Source organism: Alternaria incomplexa (genome assembly GCF_024043165.1).
Source record: "Alternaria incomplexa strain BMP 0042 chromosome Unknown scaffold_1, whole genome shotgun sequence".
In the NCBI taxonomy this organism is placed as follows: Eukaryota; Fungi; Ascomycota; class Dothideomycetes; order Pleosporales; family Pleosporaceae; genus Alternaria; species Alternaria incomplexa.
Genome location: NW_026249850.1, coordinates 374093 through 392545, shown reverse-complemented (window position 1 = coordinate 392545; position 18453 = coordinate 374093). Strand labels below are relative to the sequence as shown.

General features: G+C 53.2%; 7 protein-coding genes across 7 annotated transcripts; 4 read left to right on the top strand and 3 right to left on the bottom strand.

Annotated features, from left to right (window-relative positions):
• Positions 1–69: 69 nt before the first annotated feature.
• On the bottom strand, positions 70–1866 carry J4E90_000142 (uncharacterized protein; the record flags this gene model as incomplete). Its single annotated transcript, XM_051429740.1, has 1 exon — positions 70–1866. One exon carries the CDS (start codon positions 1864–1866, stop codon positions 70–72), a length of 1797 nt encoding a protein of 598 aa, XP_051295227.1.
• Positions 1867–3596: 1730 nt separating this feature from the next.
• J4E90_000141 (uncharacterized protein) lies at positions 3597–5265 on the bottom strand (the record flags this gene model as incomplete). The annotated part of the gene is made up of 2 exons (XM_051429739.1): positions 3597–4566; positions 4616–5265. The coding sequence occupies 2 exons, from the start codon at positions 5263–5265 to the stop codon at positions 3597–3599; spliced, it is 1620 nt and encodes a 539-aa protein (XP_051295226.1).
• A 706-nt stretch (positions 5266–5971) lies between these two features.
• On the bottom strand, positions 5972–7831 carry J4E90_000140 (uncharacterized protein; the record flags this gene model as incomplete). Its single annotated transcript, XM_051429738.1, has 1 exon — positions 5972–7831. One exon carries the CDS (start codon positions 7829–7831, stop codon positions 5972–5974), a length of 1860 nt encoding a protein of 619 aa, XP_051295225.1.
• A 354-nt stretch (positions 7832–8185) lies between these two features.
• On the top strand, positions 8186–9163 carry J4E90_000139 (uncharacterized protein; the record flags this gene model as incomplete). Its single annotated transcript, XM_051429737.1, has 3 exons — positions 8186–8369; positions 8476–8708; positions 8756–9163. 3 exons carry the CDS (start codon positions 8186–8188, stop codon positions 9161–9163), a joined length of 825 nt encoding a protein of 274 aa, XP_051295224.1.
• Positions 9164–10040: 877 nt separating this feature from the next.
• J4E90_000138 (uncharacterized protein) lies at positions 10041–11503 on the top strand (the record flags this gene model as incomplete). Its single annotated transcript, XM_051429736.1, has 6 exons — positions 10041–10066; positions 10127–10500; positions 10558–10750; positions 10964–11297; positions 11352–11372; positions 11426–11503. The coding sequence occupies 6 exons, from the start codon at positions 10041–10043 to the stop codon at positions 11501–11503; spliced, it is 1026 nt and encodes a 341-aa protein (XP_051295223.1).
• A 1129-nt stretch (positions 11504–12632) lies between these two features.
• Positions 12633–14104, top strand: J4E90_000137 (uncharacterized protein; the record flags this gene model as incomplete). Its single annotated transcript, XM_051429735.1, has 3 exons — positions 12633–12677; positions 12785–13205; positions 13431–14104. The coding sequence occupies 3 exons, from the start codon at positions 12633–12635 to the stop codon at positions 14102–14104; spliced, it is 1140 nt and encodes a 379-aa protein (XP_051295222.1).
• A 3297-nt stretch (positions 14105–17401) lies between these two features.
• On the top strand, positions 17402–18259 carry J4E90_000136 (uncharacterized protein; the record flags this gene model as incomplete). Its single annotated transcript, XM_051429734.1, has 1 exon — positions 17402–18259. The coding sequence occupies one exon, from the start codon at positions 17402–17404 to the stop codon at positions 18257–18259; it is 858 nt and encodes a 285-aa protein (XP_051295221.1).
• Positions 18260–18453: the final 194 nt, after the last annotated feature.

Below are 18453 nucleotides of genomic sequence, written 5' to 3'. Positions count from 1 at the left end.
GTCGTCCCATCATACCTCATACCTCATAACCAAACCTCATGACCCATGACCCATGACCAAACCCATCTCTTAACCAATACTCTTACCCCTCTTGCCCTTACCACACTCCCTCTTGCTGAGCGGCTCATCAGGGAATACCCATCCCCGCACCCTCTTAGCCTCCCTCTTCTCGCCAAGCTGCGGCTTAGGAATCCAGGCATCCTTCTCAAGGTAGTTTTGCCTCGTCAGCGCCGCAGGGCCGCCGACGTCCATGCGCCAGGTACCCATGCCCTCGAAGGGGTTCTCCTTGGCGAGCATGTGGAGGTACCAGAGAGCAAGGGCGGCGGTGAGTTGGATGTCGCCGGTCTCAGGGTGGGAACCGGATGTGGAGAGACGGATAGGGGCGGAAGTTTCAAGGTAACCGTAGATGGGGACGCCGGCTTGGGCGTTGACGGTTGTGGGGTCGGGGGTGGAGAAGGAGGATGGGCCGCCGCAGCGGACGCAGAGGAGCTCGATTTCGGTCATGATGAAGCCGTAGCGGCAACCGTGCTCGCGCATCACGCGGTGGAGGTGAGCGAGACCTTGGAGGTAGAGGACTTGCTTAGGTGGTGACTCGCTGCGCATGCCGGTGTTCCATTGGTCGTAGCACTTGACGAGACCGACGACGCGGCCACGGCTGTCGCCGAAGAGAGTCTTCTCATAGTCGGAGGGGTAGTTGGAGACAAACTCTGGTTGCGTGCGTTGGCCGGCGACGGGCTTGATGGAGCGCATGACCATGTGTGAGTTGCCCTGAGCGACCTTGAGAGCGGCGTTGACCTTGTTGGCGTAGTAGTTGGTGCAGATGTCTTGGAGCGCGGACTCGTTCTCTGGCTGCAGGTTCTGACGGCAAGGCTGGGGAAGGTAGTTGGCTGGAACAGGCACCTCAAGAAGAGGAAGCACCGAGGGGATGGACTTGATGGTGGTGATGTTGAAGTCCTCCCAGCTGCGAAGGTTGCGGATGTCCCACCAGAAGTGGTTGTTGATGCCGCGTGGTGCGCTAGTGACGCGGCGAACAAGAGATGGGGAGGGGTTGGCAGAAGAGAGATACTCAACCAAAGACGACGTAGCAGGGACTTGCTGGAAGCTGTCGAAGCTGACTTCGGTGAAGGAGGGGTACTGCACAGCTGGAGCAGCCTCGAACTCTGGAATAGTGAAGTCTTGCGAGCAGGTGGAGGTGAAGCTAGGCATGTCCTGAACCGAGGAGTAGGAAGAAGGAAGGGAAGTAACGAGGCTCAAGTTCGACTGAGGCGCACTTGAAGCAGTGACATAGCTGGGCATGTTGCGGTAGGTGGGGAAGCCGTACCGGCTGATGACCTGCTCATCAACACTTCCAGCAGAGGCGGAGCGATCATGGCGGGCTCGGCTAGCTGAAGTGGAGCGAGATTGCGATCCGATGTATGAGGATCGACGAGGAAGCTCAGGCTGCTGTGCGAATGTGATGGGAGAGTTGAGGGTAGAGAGGTTGAAGTCGTATGAGGAAGCAGTTGACACAGGAGAAGTCAACTGGCTGTGAACGTTGTGCATGTTATGGTTGAAAGGACTGGATCCACGGCGCGCCATCGAGGCTGGCCGTGAGTATGGGCTGTAGGCATAGCCGATACTGGAAGAAGTAGACGTCGTCCTGCGATGTCTGATGGGACCACTGGTGGGCTCGGCAACCTGATCTTGCATACGGACCTTGGGGAGAAGAATAGGTCCATATTGGCGAACTGGTGACCGTGGGGGAGTAGGCCCAGAGATGTGAGGTTCCGGCGATGAGGCCTGGGAGTAGTATGTGACGTCCGAGCCGACGCTGCCCGGGATGTAGTTGAAGGGAGCAGTCGGGGGTGTTGTTTGACGGCTGTACATGATGAATGATGTGAAGCTACCAGACTACTTCCAATCAGCACCAATGAATCAACTCGAGAATAGAAGCAGTGACTTACGCTGTGAAGACTGAGAATAGTAACAGGAAGAGATTATCGAATAGCGATTAATAGAAGAGGCCAGCTCTAGGTGTCTAAGACAAAAGCGCAAAAGATGGAGAAAGAAAGGAAATGAGACACGATCGACTCGTCGGGCAGTGCTCTAAATGAAGTGCTTGAAGAAGCTGATGGACTGGCTGATTGCGGCGCAGACAGACTTCTTATCCTTACTGTTCCCCGCGTAGAGACACGAGAACCAACGCCCACTTCGCGCTAAAACATCTGAAACACAATCCATCGAAGGGCCAGCACCCGGGGACTTGGACCGGTAGACTACGTTCTGGCGGTCTGGCGGCAGTATCAGAGCATCCTTCTACAGCATTCGAGCCTCACAAGGCGTCTGAAACATAGCGTGGCTGCTGCTTGGCTTGGGCGAGTACGTGGCTAGCGAACGACTCTGGATCTGCTATTCTTGCAGCGTTGCATACTCGATGTAGTATGGCGGCATGGAATGCTGCGCTGTCAATGGCTGCCGCGATGAAGTGGTATACCGAAGCGGTAAGCGGGCCAGCGACGCGCCTGCACATGGGGCGGTTGGATAACCTGAAACCGGCAGCCTCGGCGCCGCATAGCAGAGTTCTAGTGTCGTAGTACACTGAGGGACTTTTCTCGATGGGCGCTGGGGCGGCAGTTTGACGTTGGCAGCGCGAAGGGACGAATCGACGGGCGTGGTGTTGTCCGCTTAGCGCCTGCCGTGTCGTCCGTGCTAGGTCCCGCGCTGCGTGGGGCAGCTGCAGCCCGTTAAGAGTCATCGATGGACGAGAGGGGCTTGATTGGACCACGGCGCTCCAGCGTTTCGTTTCTGCGGAGCGATATGCGTCTTCCCGCATGCCCGCCATGCACGAACGAGTGACTCACAATGGGCGGAGAGAGTCAATTCACGACTATAACACGCTTCCTAGACCGCCCACACGTCGACGCGTTCACCGCGTTGTTGTCAAGCAAGTTTCTTCCGGGTCTCGGGCCTCGCCCACCTGCTGCGCTGGCATCCGCCATGCCATGCGTGCGACTTCGACTCTGTGCACAGCCCCCAGCGGCGTCTTGAGCATGACCTACGAAGCAGCGCAAACTGACGTTCGGACGCTCCCGAAGACAGCGCGAGTGTCGTTCTCGTCCAATGTACCACAAACCGGGCAATCTGACTGGCCCCAGCCCGTCTGCCAATCCAAGCGCCCATACTATCAAACGTTGCACCCGGAAACGCTCTCGTGGAGAAATTTTCCAGCCCTACCCATAGTCTTCCTTGAGCCTCATGGTCTATTAAGCGCCCATATCCACCCCTAAGCGGAAGTATTAGCCTTTAGCATGATCACCAAATATAGCCCAGACGAGCCGAAACCGGCTGGGAAATGGCCGTTAATTACCTGAAAGCGGAGCTTAACTGTCAAACGTGCCTGGGGCTAGTATTGCTTCATCGAGCGCTGACAGCGGATTGGCGCGAGGTTTGGCAGCCCTCATTTCAGTTTCATGAGCTTCGCAAGAGCCTCATCCGATGTCATGATGGTCATGCCTTGATCTAGGCGCCTACGTACAGTTGCCGTCATCTTCGGCGACCGAAAAGAAACTACCCGTCGTACTCTCCTTGCCCGCCTGAACTGTCATCATGCCAGGTAGTTACCGCTCGTGTAATTGCGACTCCACCGACTCGGTCCACCACTTCTTCCAGTCGATCACCTGGCGCTTCGTTCGAGCGTCTTCGGCTGCGAAGACCATGGCATGGCTCCGGAACGCTTCCTCAAGGCCGCATCCGAGATACTTCCGCTGGGCGTCTGACGCGGGCATGGCGCCAGAGTCTACAGCGTTAACCGCCATGAGGAATTGTCGCGCAAGCCCCTCGTCTCCGCCCCCGTGACCGCCGCCTGCGAGATGAGGGCTGTGAGTTTTGGTTTGCCCAGTGGAAAAGTTGTGCACTTTGATGTTGGTGCTGTCGTACTCAATCTCACCCTTGGTGCCGTAGATGCGACCCCGCCGTTCGCACTGCTTCTCTGTAAAGGCGATCATGTGGAATTGGGCAGTCTTTGCTCCTCGGCCATGCAGCATAGGTAGGCCATCATCGTCATTTGCGACTGGATCATCATCCCAGGTGATCGTGACCATCTGGTCGTCACATACGTCGTTGTCCGACTCCCATACGCATCGACCAAACCACGGGCGTTGTTCAATTTCACCGATTGATGTCTCACTGCTATAGTCTTCAGTCAGATCTTTGAGAAGCTGCTTCCCAGCTGCCTCTTTACCGGAAGTCTTGTAGATGTCTTCGATCTCAGGGTTCACAATCTTGACTGGCCAATCTGCGTTGCCGTTGTCCAGGTGTCTCTCGAGATATATCTTCTTCGCACTATAGTCACAGTCTGGCTCATACGCGCAAGATAGGCAATTCGTAGCTGAGCCAGCTGCTTTCGGCTTCCGATCTTTGCGAAAGAAGTTACGAGACCCAGTAGACGTGATGTGTGATGGAAGATGAGGTGTCGCATTCTCAGTGTTTGGACCAGGCGAACAGAGCATCCACATAAGGAAGTCGATGTCATGGCAGGACTTTGTGAGAAGAGATGGCGCAGTTTTGGATTCTTTCCTCCAGTTACCCCTGCGTTCGTCAGCATGGAGATTGACAAGAATGAATGTAGATATCGTACCTGACGTAGGAGTGACTGAAATGCCACCAACCAACAGGCTCAACATGCTCAATGCTCAACACATCACCAATGACATCCTTTTCCAGTACCAGATGTCTCAGCAACATGTTGTGCGGCGAGTACCGCAACACATGGCAAATACCGAAGATCGTCTCTTTTGCCTCGCCTGTACCGACCGGTGCCTTGAGTGCCTTGTACATCCTCATGCAACTCTCCAATCTCGTACTCATCGGTTTTTCGCACGAGATGTGCACGCCCATATCTGCGATACCGCAGACGACCTCTTCATGCATCTCATCCAGTACACATACGAACACTGCATTGATGCCCTTCTCCACGTCATGACCAGCACTTTCCTGATCTCTTCTCTTCATCTCGTACTCTTTCCATTCCTTCCAACCGCGGAATGCTTGGTGATTTTTGGCCTCACCTCCGTCACCCCAGATGAACTTGCGACCAAACTCAGTGCGTTTGTAACCATTGGGCTCACATACTGCTGTGATGATGGAGTTTGTTGAAGATTGTGCGGCTTCAGCGTAGGCTGTGCCGCGACTCCCTGCGCCGATGATGAGGACGCGGGGTGGGCTGGTGAAAGTTTGCTTTCCTTCGGCCTGGAGGAAGGCGCTCTCGTCTGCTTCGAGGCTTGGCATGTCGCTTATATCGGTTGAAGCTTGGATTATGATGAGGAAGGAACGGTTTAAAGTAATTTTAGAGATTGCTACAGTACATAAGCTGGTCGCTATGACTGTCGTTGCTCGAAATCTGAATGCAAATTGAGGAGCCTGATGAAAGACCGCTTGGTGCTAGAATCGATTCAAAAGTGCTCGTACTTTTGTGCCTGCTAGTCTTGGTCTACCCGTGGTGAATGGGCGCGTTTTGAGCGATCCGAAAGGCCTAAGGATGAGCAGATGTGTGTTGCGATTCCCTTCCCAGGTGACCGGTCAGCACAGATGAGGGGTGTGTGGTGTTAAACTACGAGCGTAGCATCGATGTCGTTGCATTGCAGGCTGGGCATCCTGACCATTGGTGGTTATCGTTGGGGAAGGAGGGCCACGTGGGGTCTGACCAATGATATCATCGCTGATAAAGCCACGAGACAGAGGTAGCATTCACGGCGCATTGCCAACGTGAGTGGTTTGGGGAAGTTCGCATACGGTCTGGTATGGCGAAACAACCTGATCAATGTTATAGTTCGCTCGAGTTGCATTATGTTACACGTTCTTCATTCGTGTCTCGCTTCCATAGCGAGTGATATCTAATGCAGGCTTTTCTGCTACACCGTCATCACTAGCATTGCGCAAAGATGCAGTGCCGCATACCCATCATCCCTTTGTACAATGGCCACTTGAAAGTAGCTCAGACTTTGTTCAACTCATAAAACAGCAAATACACATCCTTCTGCATGTTCAAGACTTCGGATGTCTTACTCTCCTTGATCTTGTCGTCGCTTATACGCCACCACCTATTGCTCGTCTTCTTTGACTTCCGCCGCAGAGGATTCGACTCCTTTATCGATGACGCTTTCTCTGATGCACGCTCCTTCAGTGATCGTACACTCCTCGTACGGGACAATGAATCGCTGCCGGTGCCTGTTTCGGTGGAAGAGGATGCCATTTGTAGTGGATCAGACTCGGACATGCGCGGTGCGGAAGTTGGTGCTGGCCCTCTTGAGGGCGCAGGCATGGTCTCTTGTGAGGACAGCGACCGTGTTGAGGGGGAATTAAGTGTGGGTGTGGACGGGACTGGTGACCCGCGGTCGATGGTGTTGGGAAGATTGAGTGCTGATATGCGCGGACTTTGTACGGCTGAGGGCGCTACCGATGGTGCTGCTGACGGGTATGGGCTGGCTTGCCGGCTGTATGCGCCTTCAGTACCAAGTGTCGCGTTCGTGGAGAACGGAAGAGGCTGGACTTGACGACGAAAGGATTCGTAGTGACCGCTATTATGGCTGCCCTTGTGTGTGACCATTCCAAGAAGACGGTAGTTCTTCCGGTGTAGTATTCCGCCTAATGGCAAAGCTTCAGGGAAGGCGACCTTCGCCAAATTCTTCGTCGAGGCAGCGCCAATGGCGAACGTCGAGCGCGACAAATGTATCGCAAGAACCTTGGGGAATTGCGAGATATACATGTGGCGCGCTATGCGACGCTTGGGTGCCTGGCTCGAGTCCGGAAGCTCAACGCCCTCAGGCGGGTTCTCAGGATCGTCCTCTAATGCTTGTCGGATCTTCGCGATGTCTGATTGTAGAAGAGCCTGTGCATCCGAATCGGTGGCTCGCGAGAGCTGGTGGTCTTTGCTCCTCAGCGCATGTTCCAGCCGACAGCGCTCGCACTTGAAGTCGTCTATGTATTCAACCTTGAGCATGCCGTCGAGACAGGCGTTGAGGGAGGTGGAGGAGGCTTGCGGTACGTTGAGTGTCAGGGTGACAAAGGTCGATACGGAAGGCTTCGGCTTGAAGTGACATGTCTGGCACTCAATCTGCGATTCGATCTTGCCTTCGAACGGGAAGCCCTCCTCATCCGCGGGTGCTTCATCGTCCTCCGGCTCTTCTACACCATGGCTACCAGAACCCTCAGGGGGTGCTGCGCCGAACTGACGTTCAATGTCCCTCCTTTCCGATGCGCCGTCTTCGGTTATGATTGTGGCGCCTGCCCGTGTAGCCTGCCGCCTGGCCTTTCCGCCGGCGTGGTACTCGTCGCATAGGCGCTCGGTGACAATCTGGAGGAATTCCTGCGCGTCCTGCTGTTGCCGGCTAATGCGGGTGCCGAAAGCGTGCTCGAGCGATCGAATAAAGGGCTGGGGAGATATGGTCTTCTTGTATATGGGTCGCTCGTTCAGCCGGTCGAGAATTTCCTTGAGTCCATGGGTGAGGATGCCTCGCTGCAGACCCTCTAGCTTTGCGGGCCTCGCGGTCCCTGTCTCGGCGTTGAGTCTTTCAGGGTCCACATCATAAACTTCGGGTCCGTCGAGCATGCGCCTATGCGTCTCTCTTATGAGATATATGCGCAGGTCTGGTAAGCCCGCAAGCGCCTGCAGCACTGAATTGATGAAGCAGTCATTCGCGGCATTGCTGAGGCCGACGACGCCCTTCTTCTTGCCGCTGGCTGCATTTGCGTCGTCGTCGAGGAAATACGTCGGGCCAAAGACATAGACGAGGGTAATGGCGGCGAGGGAGGCTCCTGCGGCGTAGGTTGCAATTGTGAGGGGCTTCTCAGGCATCTTGCGGCGCTTGTCACTTCCGCTACCGCCGGATTGGATGGGGAAACTGGGGTCGTGTAGGGTGTCGCGAACACTGTGCTCGGTCGTGCTAAGGTTGTACGGCGAAGATGCTATGGGAATGGCGTAGGGTGTGTCTGACTGCTGCAGAAGCCATGGTCCGACTGCTGGCCAGCTTGGGATATTGCGCTGGCCGTCATCTGTCGTTTGCTTGTGAGGCGGGCGCAAAGTATGCCGAGCCTACGGCAAGTAGCACCGGCCACTCGCACCTTCCGCCCTCCGCCGCAAGGATCTCCACATCTGGTGGACGTCGTGCATTTTTCTTGAGATTAATCCAATCTCACCACGACACGCGCAATGGCTTCGCTGAGGACGTCCACGCTGCTCCCGCAGTGCACGTCATGCATCCGGAGGGTGACGCGGCAGAATCTGGACGTCTGGGGGTCCCAGCAGACTCGCAGCATTTCCAAGAAGGCGAAGGAGGCAGAGCGCAACATCATCGTGAAGCTGCTGAAGGATGTGCCAAGATTTGGTCGCGCAGGTACGATGCAGCTACTGCACAAGTTTGACATGTGCGCTCTGGCAAGCCACTGAAGCTGTCAAACTGACCGCAAACATCACCAGTCAATATGGCTAATACGATCAAGGCTCATATGTTCCCCTCAACCCATCTCTCATGCGCAACCGATGGTTTCCCGCACGCGTCGCCGACTATGTACCCGCTATCCAGATGAAGCAGCTCAAGGCGCAGGACGTGGATATGGCCCGTGACTTCACATATGGCGTACGACTGAATCTGGAGGAGGTCGAGGAAGAGGAGGACGACTTCGCGAAGCAGCCGAAACACTACGTGCGGCCGATTGAGATCAACGTGCTCAGCGTATGTTTATATCGACCCGCCATTCCTACGCACACTAACACGGACAGCCTGAACGATCTATGGAACTCCTCGACGCCTTCGTACCACCCACAATCGACTTCTATCGCCAACGGATCGAGCAAGAGAGCCAGTCCAGAGACCGCATGGGTGCGTCTGGTGCGGCAGACATCCTGACTGCAGCCGCGATGGGCAAGAAGGCATCTGTAGACGCCATATACGGATCTGTCTCGACTGCAGATCTGGTAGCAACCATAAGGGGAGCGCTCGCCCACAACGACGAGGCGGCTCGCGTAATACTGAACGAGGCGGACGTCAAGTTCCTCTCAGGGCATGAGGAGGGAGACACATCGCGTGTGAAGCAGCTGGGCACATTCAAGGTGGAGATACGGTTACCCGGCGTAGAGGAGTCTATGGTGAGGAACATCCGAGTCAGAGCGAAGACATCGGAATCATGAGGCTGCAGCAGCCGGCTGTTACGAGCCCCAGACCCCAACCTCGGACATCTGGAGGCCCAGGCCACACCTTCCGAGGATCCCTCCGCCTCGCTGTAAAGATATACCTGTGCCATCCATGTCACGTAGAATTCCGCATATCGGAAAAATCAGACAACGCCTCAATCACGATCACGATATCGCGCATGTGTACAATCCAGCATCATCAGAGTGACTTCATTGGTGGGACCTGGCGCATGCCTGGACGGAGCTGAGTAACATGGAAGAAGTGGCTGGCTCGGTAATTCGAGGCGTAAAGTGATAGCGTTTCGCGGCGAGACTCGGACAACATGTCACCTGTGGACTGCGATGATGCTTCACCGAGCTAATGTGAAAAAGACAGCCCACTTTACTTCCGCGCTGCCGAGCAAAAGCGGCCCCGCCATGACTTCAGAGCGCGGCCGTGAAGCATCATCGTGTATCAGACCAGGCGCATGTCACTGCGCACTGCCATCACCCACGGTTGGGTGCAGTGATTCAGCGCAGCGCCATCACGGTGTGAAAAGAATTTGACAAACCAAAGGTCATGGTATCGGATATAGCGTATCGGGACTTTTGTGGGGTGATGTTTGCTTTTACTCGAGCGCGGGTAGGTCGACTTTGGGTGAGGGAAGCTGGCGCGACGCTGCGCGCTGCGTCACTGCTGCGGTCATTACAGTAGCGGGGTGGTTTTTGTGGTCCGGTAACCCCACTACCATGTTTGAACTTTAACTAGATAGCTCTCAACACTGCGCAAACTTCTCTCTCCATACCACACCTTCCTACAATTTCAGACACTGAATTGTACTCTCCATTACACACCCAAACACATACCCAATACATACCCGATACAACAACCAACATGGCTTCCAAGGTTCTCAACGGCAAGTAAGTTACATCGACCCCGCTCGCATGATCGCGAGCTGAGGCTAACATTCCCCTCTCTAGGACCGGTGTCATCTACGGTGAGGATGTCTACAACCTCTTCAAGCACGCCCAGGCCGAGGGCTACGCCATCCCCGCCATCAACGTCACCTCCTCCTCGACCGTTGTCGCTTCTCTCGAGGCCGCCCGCGACTCGAAGTCCCCCATCATCCTGCAGATGAGCCAGGGTGGTGCCGCATACTTTGCCGGAAAGGGCGTCGACAACAAGGACCAGAGCGCTTCCATCCAGGGAGCCATCGCCGGTGCCCACTACATCCGCGCCATTGCGCCCGCATACGGCATCCCAGTCGTTCTCCACACCGACCACTGCGCCAAGAAGCTTCTGCCATGGTTGGACGGCATGCTCGATGAGGATGAGAAGTTCTTCAAGGCCAACGGTAAGTTCTGACTGTACCAAGTCCACGGAGACAACTACTGACTTGGTATCTCTTTAGGCGTGCCCCTCTTCAGCTCCCACATGATCGATCTCTCAGAAGAGAGCAAGGAGGAGAACATCCAAACTTCCAAGAAGTACCTCCAGCGCGCCGCTCCCATGAAGCAGTTCCTCGAGATGGAAATCGGAATCACCGGTGGAGAAGAGGACGGTGTCAACAACGAGGACGTCGACAACAACAGCCTCTACACGCAGTATGTTAATGCCTCTACATATTTCACTGCAGAACCGTACTAATCTCTACATGTAGACCCGAGGACATCTACGCAAGTCTCCAACTCGCTAATATCACGAGACACAGACTGACTTTTACTAGGACATTTACCGAGAGTTCTCTGAAGTATCCAAGTACTTGTATGGCAATTCGATACTACCTTCAAGTGAGACAAACACTGACACACGTCTAGCTCCATCGCAGCTGGCTTTGGCAACGTCCACGGAGTCTACTCCCCAGGAAACGTCAAGCTACGTCCCGAGCTTCTCCAGAAGCACCAACAGTTCGTCAAGGAGAAGACCAATGCCAAGGATGACAAGCCTGTCTTCCTGGTTTTCCACGGTGGCAGTGGCAGCTCTGTCGACGACTTCCGTCAGGCTATCTCATACGGTGTCGTCAAGGTCAACCTCGACACAGATATGCAATGGGCTTATCTCTCCGGTGTCCGCGACTACGTCCTGAACAAGAAGGACTACTTGATGTCCCAGGTTGGCAACCCGGATGGCCCGGGCAAGCCAAATAAGAAGGTACGTAACTCTGTATGGACTACATATGGAACAGACACTGACTTGAGCGCTCAGTTCTACGATCCGAGGGTTTGGGTAAGCTTTTGACTATACAGAGTGCATATGAGACATATACTGACTTCCCGAAGGTTCGTGCCGGAGAAGTTACTATGTCGGCTCGTCTAAAGACAGCATTGGAGGACTTTTACACCGCCGGCAAGGCCTAAGAGGCTTCCCAACAGACGACGCGGCGATGATTCCGGTCTCGGGGAAACGGCGTTGGTGGATGTGCATGTGGGGACGGCAGTGACATGGGCGCGGTCTAGAGGTGGTGCGATCATGGAGTTGAGGACAGAAAAGTCGCATGCCTAGACATATATGATGATGAACGTTACGAAAGTCTCCTCGAGAGAATAAGATTTCAGTATCCCCATATTTGGCCTCTTTGGTGCAATGATTTCCGCTTTCATGTTCCAGCGTCGAGATAGTTCTGTTACCGAGGAGCGCTTTCACATAATGGGAACATTTGATAGGTCATACTGAAGTATCAATGCCGAGAGTGGAGATTGGTTGGAGTATGACTCTTCACGTCCTGGCCAGGTTGCTGATACGGCAAAGTGGCTCTGGCCGAGTTCTGTAGTGTGAATGGATGAGAACACTTTATCATTTCATGTACTTCAAGAGCTCGAATACACAGCATTTTACCGCCTGCGCGTATGGGCGTGGTTGGCAGGGTGGCATGATCGACTTGACAATGGCATCAGAGACCGACATGTTACCTCTAGACATCATCATTCAACTTCATGTGCAAATGTTCTGACGTCCGTATCCGTTTCGATGCATTCATCTATGACAGGCCCTCACGTTAACCTAGGAAAAAGCTAAACAGGTCTGCAGCCTACATAAACATATAAACCTGCAAAGTAGGTGCCCTAATGTCAATGTAGTCTCCAGATCCGTTCAGGTCTTTTCCTTGTATGAGGTGCCCTCGTAGCCATGGAGCCCACCGCAACGTGCCGGATGTCATGCTCGACGCGTGGGAACCCCAATGCGGCTTAGTTCAGCCCTGCCGGCAGCGCGTCCTTGAAATTCCGAGCATGACATCACATCGTCGAGCCTATGTCGCAATGCGCTTTCCCAAACTACGCGCAAACGATGCACATCATGGCAAACCCAGAAGCAAGTTGCGTGGCAGCTACTGCCCGCGTCGAGTACTTATGTCGGCACCCCTCCTGGCTTCTTGTTCACGATTACTCTCAACACACACCTTGATATACCAACCTATACGCGTCTCTCCACAACTACACAAGCTTCTCAACTGCTATCCATAATACACCTAATACCCACATATCCAACATGACTCTCGGCGACTCTATCCGCAAGGGTGTGGGCATGGTTCACGTAAGTCAGTTCTATCGCTGCGATGCATGCGCCTATAGCTCAACATCGTCGCTTTACTCCAATCTCTCGAGGTACCTCGACATCAAACTCATGCTAACAATATCCAGGGAACTGGCGAGGCCATCCGAGGCAATGCCATGTCCATGGTCGACGAAGCGAGCGGCGATAAAGCGAGCGCAACCAAGAACCAGGAGATTGCCAATAAGGGAGTCGACGAGTGGGATCGAGGCTACCGAGGCCACCCTGCCGACGCCGGTGTCACTCCTGCTGACGCCGATGCCCACCGCGAACGCATGAACACGACCGGCACCACGGCCACAAACTACGGCTCGCACAACTCCAACATTGGCAACAAGGTCGATCCCAGGTACGACTCTGACCTCGACCACAGAGGTACCGCGACCGACTCTACAAACGCTGGACCGCATTCCACAAACGTTGGCAACAAGATGGACCCGCGCTTCGACTCGGACGTAGACCACCGCGCTGATCCTACATCCAAAGTTGGCGGTACGGGCTACGAAACGCGTAGATAGACGATACACTGAGCATTTCAACATCAATATACCCTTTTCCTCGTACCTACCGATCTTCATCCACTTGTTCTCGCTGACGTCACAGCTCATGTTCGTTCATTACTTCATACAGCGCAGAAAGACGGCACAGGTGAGATTGAGTATCCCGAATAACTACACATACTACACGACCTCCTTTTCTCAGCACCTTTCTCAAATTGATGCTGATGCTGTATAGCCGAGAGAGACTTTGCCGAATGGCAGCCATCGCAAGGCTTCAACGACGCATGGCACCCGCCACACGAATCCCAGCATGACCCGAATCCTCCGCATGAACACCGCGGTTCCATCGGCGGCTCGTCCGGATTAGAGGCTGCGAACAAGCTCGATCCTGTTTTCACGGTCGGGTCGGACGAAGAGTCGATGAAGTACACGGATCACCCCAACATCCATCGTCTCCGTGGCTCAATCAGCGGCGCTTCAGGTCTCGAGGCTGCTCAGAAGCTTGACCCGCCCGAACAGGCGACACCGTATATGCCAGACGAAGTATCGGCTCGTGGCCCCGGCTACAGCCAACCGGAACCTTCCTACCACCAACCGAAACCTACGCATCAAAGCAGCGTCTTGAACATGCTTGATGAAGACGTCGAACCAGAACAATATCCTCCTCCGAACCGCGCTACTACAGAGCCCGCGTCGCAGTACGACGACGGCTCTGAGAACTCAGCAGAGTCGGGAAGGTACTCGCCAGACTCTGACGACGAACTTCATCGCATATCTCGCCGCCGAAGCCGTAAGTTCACTCTCCGCAGGCTGTCGCATGTTTTCGTTGAAGGTGGCTCGCCACATGTCTTTCGTAAAGGTGCTCAGCGCGCAGCAGCCTCGGCGTACGCTTATGCTAATGTTCTGTGATTTGAAGATGCAAGAGTGGATCCACCCAGCTCTACGAGGGGCGAACCAAGATCGACGACGAATCCTCATAAGAGTGATCTGATGAAAAGGTTGGACCCTAGGATCGATCGCGCTGCGGTGAAGAGGTCGAAGAAGAGTGATTGTATTTGAGAGAGCGTGGCTGCTGAGTGCTAGTGGGGCTGCGATAGAGGCGGTACGCTGATCTGCACCGTAATGCTGTAAACACATCAATGGCACAATGAATTTCTAGTCCACTGTCCCTTTATCGGTGTCAAATGAAAAAGCTCGAGACATTACGACCACGACCATCGACGTATACGAGCAATTACGAGGAATGACCATGACGATGATCAGCATCATCTACTCGAAATAGTACCCCACGATACTACACATCGGCAAGACTGTCACATGTCTTTTTTTCGGGATTCCCTAGCTGTACTCGGTACACTCTGCAGGTATACACCACACCGCAGGGTGCTTTTAGCTCGACCAAACTCATACGTATTCCTCAACGCTGCTTATCAACACAACATGGAACAAGAATGTTCTGGCTTTTGTTCTGATTTTCGTAGTATGCACTAAGCTCGTGTGTTGAGGCACAGCCATGACAAGCATTCTGAGGCATTTTGCTACTCTTCGTGATGTGAAAGCGATAGGAAATCATATCATTTGGACCCGCTATCCGGTATACGAGGGAGAACAAGATCCAGGGACACATAGACCGGTCACAAGGTTGTTTTTGGAGGCACACACGTCTGCCTGGTATGCTAGTTTTCGATTGAAGTGGATATTTGTATTGATTTGTTTTGCCGAGTAAGTGCGGTATTGGAGGAAGAGGAAGCAGAAGCATGGTGCCATGTATCTCTCGTTTGAGCGGGAAAATCTTTCATGCAACGTTCAAAAATGTCTTTTGGTTATTCTCAATCATAGAGCATGAATATTGACTCTTAGTGTTTAGACTTTCGCGGAGAAGAGAGACTAGATCATAATATTCTAGATGTCTTGTTTAAGTCAAAGCCGAACAACATGTTTTGTTATGATGTGAGCTTTTGGTTCTGGATTGCATGGCCTTGAAGTGAGAGATTTTGAATTCCACGCTTGTTTTTGGAGGAAAGAGCGGGAAGACAGGCATTGGTTGGACATGTCAATATTTCTGGTTGCGCAGTCCAGAGACAGCAGAAACATTTTGATTTATCGAAAAAGATTTTGATACAAAAGCACCACATGGAAAAAACAGGGTATAGTTTTGGTAGAAAGGTGACGAGGTGTATGTCGATGAATGAAGGAGGGAGGAAGTGAAAGTGGTGGTTTTATACACCGGGGAAGCGACGGTCGTGTCCAGTTTGTAAGGAAAATTTCTTTCATTTTTGGGAAAGAAGGAAGAAGGACAACACAGACATTGCGATCTACTCGTCGCGGTTTTAGTAGCCGTAGGTCGTGATGTTGGAGTCATGGAGGGGTTGCTCGGGTCTCTCTGGTCGACCGACATGAGCGAACATGGTGTGTGTTTTGGACTTTGAGTCTTTTTGGTAGAGTGGAGGGGAGGAGCATAGAAATCAGATATGAACCCTTTTAGTACTGTGTTGAGGCGAGCGAAGAAGATAGCCACATGGATCCTGCACTAGTTTCTCTTGAGTCCACGATCATGCGTTGTGGTACTTCCTGTTTTTGGAGAAACGAGTGGATGCTTAAGTGATAAGGTAACAGCATCCAGATCACAGAATGAATGCTTTTATACCCTCGTCCTTAGCGTCAACCGGCTACACATTCCAACGACGCTTAGCGTGCCCGTGTCGAAAGGCAATGACATCGTCTTCCGCTCTCACGTTTGATTAGGACATGGATTATACCGCTCAGCGTATCTACCACCACAGCTAATAGTAGGAAATTGATCGACTAGAACGTATTTCGTAGTCCCCAAAAGCCTCCACTCCTCATCATCATCCCACCGAGTTTGTTGGCAGCAGCGCTAGACACGACCGCGGCGGCAGAGGCAGTGTCAGATGCATTCTCACATGCAGTATCAGTGGCAGTATCAGTGGCAGTGGCAGTGGCAGTGGCAGACGTGGTAGCGGAAACAGCTTCTTGATTTTCTTCAGCCTTAAAGATGTTGATAACACCATCTCCGCCGCAGAACGTCTCCTCATCGCCAGTGCATGGCTTATCGCAGCTCGTTTGATCACTCGCCCAGCTCCCGCCAACCTAGCTGCCGCACTAACATTCATTGCCGTTTTGTACGCCGGCGAAGCCAAAGGCGCCACGATAGCAGATGTCTTCGCATTTGGCTTTTCGTCCATGTTTCTTGTTATTGCGATACTTCCCAGGGGCTCGTCGGCAAGCTCGCCAACGAGGGGTCATCGCAATATCATGAAGCCTTGGGTCCATACAAATCAGCAATCTCCCATTCTCCACCAGGGCCTCGGAAAACTCGTTCGGGATTCTCAGGGTCAATATAGTATACGTTTTCCTCGCCGCAAGGCCAATAGTGTTCTTCTGTAGCTCCAATACAGCAGCCGAGTCCATCGAGAGGCACGATCCAAATCTCCCTCGCGTTGACAAAGTCTTGGACGTCTTTAACTTCCCCGTAGTAGAAATACTCTGCCTGCATTTCGCGGGAGAACTTTAGGTAGCGAATAGACTCAGCGACTTTCTCAAAGTGCTCAAAACAGGACTTTCCAATATCGATGGTGTCGATTTCAAGATTAGCCCATATGTATCTACGGTGCGCATCGCCACTTAGCATGCATCATTTTGTCTCAAGGAAAACAATCACTTACTGCGCTCCGTAGGTAGGCACAGCCAGCTCGGAGAAGCATCTCTTATACAATCCGTAATTTCGAGCTTCTTGGCATGCTTGGAGGACAGCGGGTATGGGCGTGGACGTCGTTAGAGGCAATTGTCGGGTCTTGCGGTCGTACTGGACTTCAGTGTTCACCACGCGGGGTTCAACAGTCATCTCCCATATCTGCATCCGCAGCTCGTAGGGCAGACGAGGGAAGGGGTGGAAAGTTGCCATGCGCCTATGAGGATTTGCGGTTGGCGATATTGAACCACACCCGGATATCTGGGTCTATATGAATTCTTTATGAGGAGATTGGCTTGAGAAATGGTGTCGTGATAAAGGGCGAAAGGGGGCATATACGTTGTTGCGCGAGTGTGGCGCAGTCATCTGCCCTTGTCGGAACAAGCGAGGGCGCATCAGAGAGGCTAGGCACCGTACCCAGAAGTGGGAGAGCAGGAGCCGCGGCTGCAACATTACTTCCACACCCACACCTTTTACAACCCAAACTATCCAGTATGGATCAATGGTTCAGTCAGAAAGCCAGCGCCGGTGACAAGGCCTTCCAAGAGTGCACCAAAATCCTCTCAGATTATCTCTCCAGCACCACAGACACCCCACCTGCATCAACCGCATCTGCAATCGTGACCTCTGTCAACGCCTCATCAAAACCCGCAGATACCGGCTTCGAAGTCACAAATCTACTGCTAGACATAGTGGCACAATTCTCCACCTCACACACCCCCATAATCGCCCTCCTCCCCGCCATTCGCGCCATACCACCCACCCCAAACCCAGTTTACTACCACTGTGAATCCATGCACCGAGAGAATTACGACGGCATATCCGGGCTACGATATCTCTGGAAACCAGAAGATAAGCAAGCGACTGTCACACCGGGTGATCGATGGGTTAATTACAACGTCTTCACCGTCAAACTGGCCACCTCTGGATACAATGATGGCTACTTCATGTTCGGCTTCTTCTGCCTGCGGGAAGCGCTTGAGACGAAGAAAGAATCCAGAGAGGCTGAATTCGAGAAACACATTCGCCCAAGTTTCCTCGAGCGTTCTGCAATCGATGCCAATGAACTTCTCAACTACGACCTCACAGCCGCTGCTAAATGGGTCATCATCGGCGCATCTCACATGTACCGCTTGGAGAACTCGGTCTTTGGAGACGATTTGCAGAGAGGTATCGCGGTGCATACGGAATTTTGGGATGGAAACCCGGGTTTTTCGTTGGGAAGATGGAGGTTGTGGTGGGGGAGATTTGAATATTTTGCGGAAGAATCGTACGTAAAGGAGGAGGTGAGGGTTTTGTGTAGAGAGGCGATTGATGCCATTGCGGATGATCTGTTTGCCAAGGTGGATTGATGGTGTCGTGGAAATGGGAGCGTTGGATTTGGAGAGTGCGCTCGTGATGAAGAGCAGGAGGGAAGCAACGTCCATGATCTTTTTCCTGGTTGGGTTTGAAACGTCTCGCCACACCGCAGTCATTGCCTAGTTCTCGTACGCTTTTGGTCTGTCCATCCGAACACATCGATGAACTTTTAGTAAACTGCCAGACG